This window comes from Triticum aestivum, chromosome 3B (assembly GCF_018294505.1).
Source record: "Triticum aestivum cultivar Chinese Spring chromosome 3B, IWGSC CS RefSeq v2.1, whole genome shotgun sequence".
NCBI lineage: Eukaryota > Viridiplantae > Streptophyta > Magnoliopsida > Poales > Poaceae > Triticum > Triticum aestivum.
This window is the reverse complement of record NC_057801.1, coordinates 776,900,959-776,909,675: the sequence shown is the minus strand read 5'-3', so window position 1 is coordinate 776,909,675 and position 8,717 is coordinate 776,900,959. Positions and strand designations below refer to the sequence as shown.

General features: G+C 41.2%; 1 protein-coding gene across 2 annotated transcripts; it reads right to left on the bottom strand.

The window, feature by feature from the left end:
* Positions 1 to 2,111: 2,111 nt before the first annotated feature.
* Positions 2,112 to 7,963, bottom strand: LOC123072353 (uncharacterized). 2 transcript variants are annotated; one of them, XM_044495913.1, is made up of 8 exons: positions 7,614 to 7,963; positions 6,783 to 6,914; positions 5,434 to 6,297; positions 4,309 to 5,012; positions 4,021 to 4,224; positions 3,734 to 3,927; positions 2,907 to 3,440; positions 2,112 to 2,428 (listed from the first exon to the last, which is right to left on the bottom strand). In XM_044495913.1, the coding sequence occupies exons 4-7, from the start codon at positions 4,835 to 4,837 to the stop codon at positions 2,910 to 2,912; spliced, it is 1,458 nt and encodes a 485-aa protein (XP_044351848.1). In that variant the 5' UTR covers positions 4,838 to 5,012; positions 5,434 to 6,297; positions 6,783 to 6,914; positions 7,614 to 7,963; the 3' UTR covers positions 2,112 to 2,428; positions 2,907 to 2,909. The 2 variants fall into 2 exon arrangements, with proteins under 2 accessions (XP_044351848.1, XP_044351849.1); XM_044495914.1 differs by having other exon boundaries at positions 6,783 to 6,889.
* Positions 7,964 to 8,717: the final 754 nt, after the last annotated feature.

The window sequence follows — 8,717 nt, the reverse complement described above, 5'->3', positions numbered from 1 at the left end:
TGAAATAGTCAACGTAGATTTTGGATTTTCTTCCCTAGTGCAAACTCTGTGTGTGTGTGTGTCGTAGTCAAAATAAGAAGTCGTCTTCTTATTTTGACTACGACACACACACACACACACACACAGAGAGAGAGAGAGAGAGTAATACGTTTAAATTGAAAATACAATTCAAACCTACTGTTCGTCAATTGTGACACTAAAGACGAAATGAGAAAGCAGTAGGAGCCTCTTCTGTTGTAAAGTCTCCAAAAAAAGATGAAAGGACTGACTTCGAATGGAGAAGGGTGCTAAGAAGTTGCCTCAAAAAAGTATAATGGCGTGTGGTTGGGAATAAAATCCAAAGTTTGTGGATAAGTTGATCAAAATTTTCACTAGACCACACAGTCATACGTCAAAATGCCTAGGAACAGTACATGCCAATAGTTTGAAATGTAAACATGAACAAAAGTTCCAGTTCAAGCTGACACGACGAAAGATTCATATCCAAGCCCTCCATCTTTCAAAGAATGCTGACCACAAGTTTGACCAAGTAGAATGGGACTGCTGCCAGACGCACCACACACCTTGGTGCCGTACAAACTTCTCTGTTTTCTCAGATACATAAACCATTGCAATGAAACACCATGATGTTGAAATTTTTACTTTTTTATTCCATGCTAAGTTGCAATTTTGCAAATCTTATGGATGTGTGATGGTATGCTAAATAGGGTGCTACCCCATGACGCTGCTGAGTACCTTCAGGCAATACGCGCGTAGGGTTCTGGGCCGCCGGTTGACAGAGGCGGAATACGCACTTACTAGCTAAGCTAGCAAGCAGACAGCCTGGTGGAGGCTTTTGATATCTAGCTAGCTTAGCACGAGTCACTGGCTTGATTGTTTTAAACGCCGAAGCAAGGCACGCGAGAGTCGAGACTAGCGCAGGAGAGATGACGAGTTATTGCAATTAGAATGGCCGTGTCAGTCCTATGTTTATTGCTTGATCTGGTGTTACAACGTAGAGGTACAGGGCTATTTAAGTAGAGGCTCTGAACACGTCAGCTCTCCCACAAGCCTATGAAATCAGTGTTCAGTGTAGACTGTAGAGGCAATGGTTAGCTGGAGAAAATGAGCAGAGCACACACGTGTAGCGATAATTCGATATCACCTTGGGGAAAGGCAGTTAAGGCTTAGGTACTACCACCGTGCGAGGCAGATTTCAGGACTCACAAAATTAATGGAAGGGTAACTGATGTGCTCACCAATCATCCTCCGTCTCAGCATGACCAGCACTTACAAAAGGAGGAGGTCCTGCGATCTGTATTCTACTTCTTGTAGCCTCTAGGAGTGTTATCAGGATAGTGTAGCGGCCAAACAAACACGGAAGGAGTCAAGACTACCAAGCAAGAAAAATGTAGTGGCAATAAATCATGAGTTAGATCGATGCAATCTTTTGTGAAATACGATTGGGAGGCATATGGAAACACATGGTCTCGAACAATCACAAAGGACGTAGAATCAGGCCAAGTGAAAGTATTTCTGAGGAGGGAAGGCGGCAGCTGAAAGTCTCAGAGACTCGCGGAGAAGATAAGGTCGCAGTACAGATCAGCCTCAACGATTCCACGACAATTGGAACAGGAAATGAAAAGGTGACAGGAGCAATTTCAGTTTATAAACACTGGATCGATCTTCCTCAGTTCCTGCTCAACCCCATGAAATGCAACCCATGCTGACCTCACGAAGACTTAGGTTCGTGCACATTTTCAAGAAGGACCAGCTGTCATGGTCAGAATTTTGGATTTCGTTTTTTGATTTTTACCGGTCCTGGATGAAATGGGCGAAATTCGGATTTTTCGGATTTTTTCGGAAAATCTCGGACGAAAATCATAAAACAAAATTTGAATTTTGGGACGAAAATTGAACGAAAAATGAACGAAAAATGGGCGAAATTTGCCTAAAATTTTGAAATACAACAGAACAACAGATGAGTATTCAGAACTTTTAGCAAAATATGCATGTAAAAATCAAACAGCTGAATCTATTCATCAAATCACTACGTATCAGATGAACATCAACACTCCAGTTGCAACCATTCAGACAATAGCATAGTGGATCAATTCGGAGAACAGCAACCATTAGAAAAGCAACATGATAGTCCAGATTAACATGTGACTTGCTAGTTCAGATACTAAGAGTAACATGCGACTTAATAGTTCTACCAAGAGTCGAAACGAACACCCATAACGGTTCAGAATTACAGTCCACAATGAATTTAACACGGCATTCGAAGTTCAATTATGCCGACCCCAAAATACAAACAGAAAGTTCAATTCAGACTTCCTGTTCTTCAACTCTTCAGTCTTGCACCAAAAGTATTGAATCGAACAGAGACCTTCGCTTCGGACTTCCTGTTCATCAAACCAAAAGCTCTTTTGCTCCCATGCCGCTTAACCTTGCAATTAAAGCATTGTGAATTATATAAACATTACAAGTAGATGGCAGAAACAACAACTCAATGATGGCAACCGCAATTAGAACAACATATAAAATCATATGGGCAGAAACAATGTGAATTATATAAATATTACAAGTAGACGGAAGAAACAACTCATAGATGACAGCCCAAATTAAAACAACATATAAATTCAGATGGACTAAAGCATTGTGAATTATATAAACATTGCAAGTAGATGACAGCAATAACTCATAGATGGCAGCCCCAATTGAAACACCATATAGAATCATATGGACTAACACATTGTGAATTATATAAACATCAAGTAGATGGCAGAAACAACAGTTAATAGATGGCAACCCCAATTGAAACAACATATAAAATCATATGGACTAAAGCAAACACCACATGTTTATGACAGAATATAAGAAAGTGCATAAATGGGAAATTTTTGATGTCATCACAAGGAACTTACTTGTCAATTGTAAAGGCTGGTGACCTCCTTGACCTTCTTTGCTTGCCTAACCCGTTCAGATCTACGGTTCACCAAACTACCATCACTTGTTACCTCAACATTGTTTCCAACTTGGCCTGTTAAATCCTTTTCAACTTGCATTGGTGAATCTCCTCCATCAGATTGATTTGCACCATCATCATGGCTATCATCATCATCATCAATTTCCAGGTCCAGCTCCTCATTTTCTTCATCATCATCCTCACTATCATGGTAGTCATCCTCTTCTTCCTCTACCCTCTTTCTTTTCCTGCCATTGTCCTTCCTTGCAAGACGAGAAACTTTCCTACTTGAGTTAAGCAAACGTATTTTCTCAAATACGACACTAGCAGCATCAACTCCATCCAAGATTGCATGCTCCTCATCCTCATTCAACCATTCCATCATAGGATTTGTTGCATCAAACATGGTTGTATCCATCATCATTGCACATGCATCAACTTCCTTCTGCTTATCATTCTCTCTCACCGGGTCTTCTTCTTCTTCAGCATGTATCTTCAAAATGTGAAAACAAAATCAGTCAATGACAACGAAGTACAAAGAATAAAATGGATAAAGTCGCTATGTATAAAACAATGCTTATTAGACAGCAGCCTTTACTCTAAATATTGCTAAGTAAACATCAACATTTACTTTAAATAACAACCTAGTAACAGTCTTTAATAAATAGTAGCATTTACTTAGTAAACAACATCCTTTATTTCAAACAATGCTTAGTAAACAACAGTATGCAGGTGAATCATGGCATATGGGTGAATAATGGCATATGGGCAAAACATATTTCATACCTTCAAGTTGTAGCGCACAGATACAAGCTTGTGCAGCTTGCCATATAGAAGACGGTTTCTTTGCTTGGTGTGGACCAAAGCAAAAGCGCTCCAATTTCTCTCACAGCCACTTGACGAAACGCATTGTGATACAATCCTCAAGGCACACTTCTGCAGATTAGGAACTTCCCCTCCAAATTGGAACCACCACTCAGCTGCCAAGTTAAAACAAAATTCACATAGTGAGATAAACTGAGTTGCAAAACTGGGGTAATAGAGAATATTACAAGTGGGGTATTGGAACTTACTTGGTGACATTTTCTCTGCAGAGGAACGTGCCAGCCTTGAGCCAAACCTCCCACGACATTCCCTGTAAGTGCTGACTTCATCAATGGCCAAAATAGCGGTCTCAGGGTGTGCGATCTTCTCAATGGCATCTGTTAGTGCAAGAGCATAGTCCATAATCTTGCTCATGTTGATCTGATAATGTGTGTAAGGATCAAGGACAGTAGCTGCATAGGAGAAGGAAGAACAAAAGAAGTTAAAACCATGAAAAGAGAGCGTCATAATACAAATTTAGTTAGTTTTGTAACTACCTGCAACCAATAGTGTGCCTTCTTGCATAGCATCGATCCTCTTGGACACCTTGCTCATGACTCTATGAAACATTTGTGATCCACCACCAAGATGACTTTCCAACTTTTGTATGGCTGTCATCATATTCTTCTTGAATCCAGATAGGGTGCATCTCTTTTGTGTATCAGCATATCTAAGGGCTTTATAGAGTGGCTCTAGCACAGCAAGAACCCACTCTAAAGCTGCCCACCACATATTACTAGATAGCAGCTCTTCAGCAAACACATAATCAGCAGCACCGTTCCAAGTACTTCCCTTCCAATCATCGGACACCATCCATTTCCAAAACTCATCTTTCTTACAATGGAAACTCTCCAAGAACATGAACACCATTCCAAACCGGGTCGCATTCGGTTTTATGAGTTCACCACCAATGTTCTTTTTCATGCTATCATGTAGGTTATTGTGATTGTAGAAAAATCTACAGATCTGCTTAGCACTTTTAACTATCACGTCAATCTCACGAAACTTAGCAACATCCTTAAGCATGAGGTTAACAGTGTGGGCAGCACATGGCTGCCAAACAATATGGCAAACTCTGGTTGTTCTACTAGAGTTTTACATGCTTTCTTGTAATTTGACCCATTATCGGTTATGATTTGAACAACATTCTCAGAACCTATCTCTTCCACAACGACCTTTCTGATCTCTCTATAGATAAACTCTGCCAATTAATTGCAAGTAAATTTTTGTTTGAAACAAAAATGAAGCGAGTAATAACAGAAATAAGCATGAATAAACAGAAATAACATTTTTTTACTCTAAATGCATCATAATATCATGTAAAAAATAGAAAAGGCATAATAGCCACATTTAACCATGAATAAACAAACATAGGAGATTTCCAACTCTAAATGCACCGTGATATCAAGTAAAATAGGATAAAGCATAATATACAGATTTAACAATGAATAAACAGAAATAACAGAGTTTCAACCATGAATAAACAAACATAACAGATTTTCAACTCTAAATGCACAATAAATGCATCATAACATCATGTAGAAAACTAACAAGCCATGGCTAGTCAGAATTAACAATGAATGAGCATGCGTAAACATAGTTTCAATCATTGGAACACTAACCTGCAGTCTGAGTTTGACCAGAAGCATCAATGGATTTATGAAAGAACATCCGTGCATTGCAATACACCATGAAATTGATGAGACTCATACCAGTAGGCCCTGTCCATGAGTCACACATCACAGTTACACCATAGTTCCTCCAGTCTTGCTTGAACATCTTGAGCCACTACTCAGCTTCTTCATAATTCTTGTCCAAATATATCCCATCAATCTCCTTGGCAGTTGGAACGGGAGCTGGGCCAAGGTTTTGAGTTATCTTGACAGCCGCACGAAAATAGGGACAATTTGCTTTCAGACCAGCAATGTCATTAGCATGAAAAAACTTTGCCCAAGCTTGGCCAAGTACATCTTTTGACTCAACATTCAAAGCAGTGCTGATCTTTGGCTGCATTGATACTTTGTTGCTCGACAATTCCTTGTCAAAGTATGCTGTGATACTCTGTTTCCCAAGACACACACGAACACCACTGCCACTCCCACGCCTCCTCTCAACTGCGCAAGAGACATTCTTGTCTCTTAGTGTCTCCCGAAGTGCGGCCTGGATCTCTTCCTCATCATCTTCAATATTTATCACCCCTTCTCCGTGGTACAACCCTTCCATGATATCCCTTTCCAAACGAAATCTACGATTTTTCTTTTCCCTCTTCTTCCGCATTGAGTCATCCCGGGATTCCCTCATTGCAGCACGAATATTTCTTGGAACATTAGGGCACTCCCTCACATCACCTGGTATACCTCCAAGGTGCTCCCTAAAGCGGGTTGCACCTCCTCCTCTAGTGATTAGGGGGCAGTACCGACAATCAAATCCCCCACCAAACTTCGGGCCATGGTTCCAAATATAATAGATGTCATTGCTTACAAGCCCTACATATCAAAATTTCAAGCACCATGTTAGCAATGCATCATGATATATAGCTACAACACACTAAACAACATTTCAACTCTAAATGCATCATAATACAAAATAAAAACTGAGTAAGGAATAAAAAAGAATGAACCAGGACAGTAACAAGAATTAGCATAATGTTTACAACAGAATAAACAACATTTCAACTCTAAATGCATCATACAAGGATTAGCATGATTATTACAACAGAATAAACAACATTCCAACTTTAAATGCATAATAACATCAAGTAAAAAGATAATAAGGCGGAAAAAAGGGAATTGCCACATTTTTTACTTTTAATGCATAACAAAATCAGGTAAAAGCTAACAAACAGAATTAGAACCATTTTAACTTTAAACATAATTAATACATTTTTATTTAAATGTTTCCTCTCTAAAAGTATCACAATATCCATACTAAAAGTTAAGCAAATTAAGAAAATGCAGATCATGGTATTGACCTTTCCAAGCTGTCTCTCTTGGAGCTGAACCATTCCCCATCAGAATGTTATCTTCATTGTCGAGGTTGACATTTTCCCTCCTTTTGGCTTCATCGATGCTCACCCTACTAACATAGGGTGCACTTCCCTCACCTATAAATTCAAGCATGAGAAGCAAGCATGCGATAAAGATCAACTTTATTTGCAAAAAAATGGCAATCTATTTTAACAATGGCATGCAACCAAAGTTGAGAACATATTATCATGTGTGGAAGATGGCATTATCTAGCATGTTCAGAATCCGGATCAGCATTTGTAAATTTACCACTGATGGTAAAAGGGCTTGCTGTGTTTTGCAGAGATAAATGTTTGTACACATTGTTTGCGTCCTCATGTATGTCAGCACTTGAACAAAGAGTGAATCACAGAAAGAGAACCTTGATACAATACAAAAAAACTGTGGATTTATGGACCAGTTAGTGCTGTCGAAATTTTATTGGGATTTTTTTCTTCATCAAGTAATGTTGCAGGGTTGACGACAGCATGAATAAATCAAGGGAGATAGTACAAGATATTAGAAACAATGCTACTGAACAAGCTAGTAAAAGATCCTTCCTAGGTGCCTACGTGTGCTATCATCAACACTTGCTAAATAAGCATGCACGTACAGCTAACTACAGATCATGGTAAGGTGAGCTATCATGCACAATTGTGCTCCTGTATGAAGCAAGTGTGCATGCTGAACCTAGCTACAGATCTTCACAAATGAAAAGCTAGCTACAGATCTTGCAAGATGAGCCAGCATACGTGCATGTACAAGATTAGAGGAACATAGTTATAGTACGTCAGTACCATGTCCAGCTTGCCGGAAACCAGCGCGTGCGTCTGGCGCCGGGGCACTACCCAAGCCCGACTGGATGCGCCGCATGCTGCTGCTCCCATGGAGCCGTTCAACGCCCGAGCCCACTTGCCCCGACATCGAAGTTGTGCGGCCGTGCTCCATGGCGCTGCCACCACCGTCCATGGACGGGAAAGAGACTGGGAGGGAGGAGATTGGGAGGGAGGGAGACAAGGGAGGAGATTGGGAGGGAGGGAGACGAGCTGGATGGGAGGAGGCGGCGCTGCACCGCGCCCCCGCCTCACTCGCTAGGGTTTCGTTGCCCACAGCCGCCGCTCAGTCAGATGGAGACGGGAAAAGTGAATTTTAGGGTTAGAAGGAGATGAATTCGTGCTTTTATACCACAGGGGGGTTTGTGTGGGCTGTAGTAGACCATGGGCTGGGCTGTGAGTTTAAAAGTGGCCGAATTTTTTGGGCTGGTACACCCTATTACCGGGCCCTAACGAGATGGCCGAAAATCGCTGGAATTTCGGTTTTCTCGGACGAAATCCAAAACTCTGGTCATGGTACACAAGCAAAGGTGGAGAATGGATACTTGGGGGTTACCTTGCTGCAGGCTGTGCAGGGTCACTGCACGTCTGAACCGTTTTGACACTACTGGGCAACCGCGGGTGGGAGTGGCGTTGATCTCACGCAGAGGTGTATGAGGCATCGAGGCAATGCAACATGATGGAGACAAAACGAACGGACATACAAGGCAAAAGGGCTGAATCAAACTACACTCATTTCAAGCATATACTGAAAAGGCGACAGATCGCTTTCTACCTCACTTCCTCCTCAGCCCCCGGAACTACAAGCCACGTTGACCCCGCAAACACCTAGGTAGGGTCCGTCTACGGTACAAAAGGAAAGCAAGAGGGAGAATGGTTCCATGTGGCCGTGGCCGGGCCAGAAGCGAACATGCGGTTGGTTGTTTATCAGAGGTCTTAACAAATAAGACACAGAACCTGCAGTTCCACAACAGCAACCGCAACATTCAAAATGGCATAACTAAAATACTGCTTTCCGATCCAACACCCTAGTATCTGGATAAAATTCCACTTTCCAGCAACTAGTAA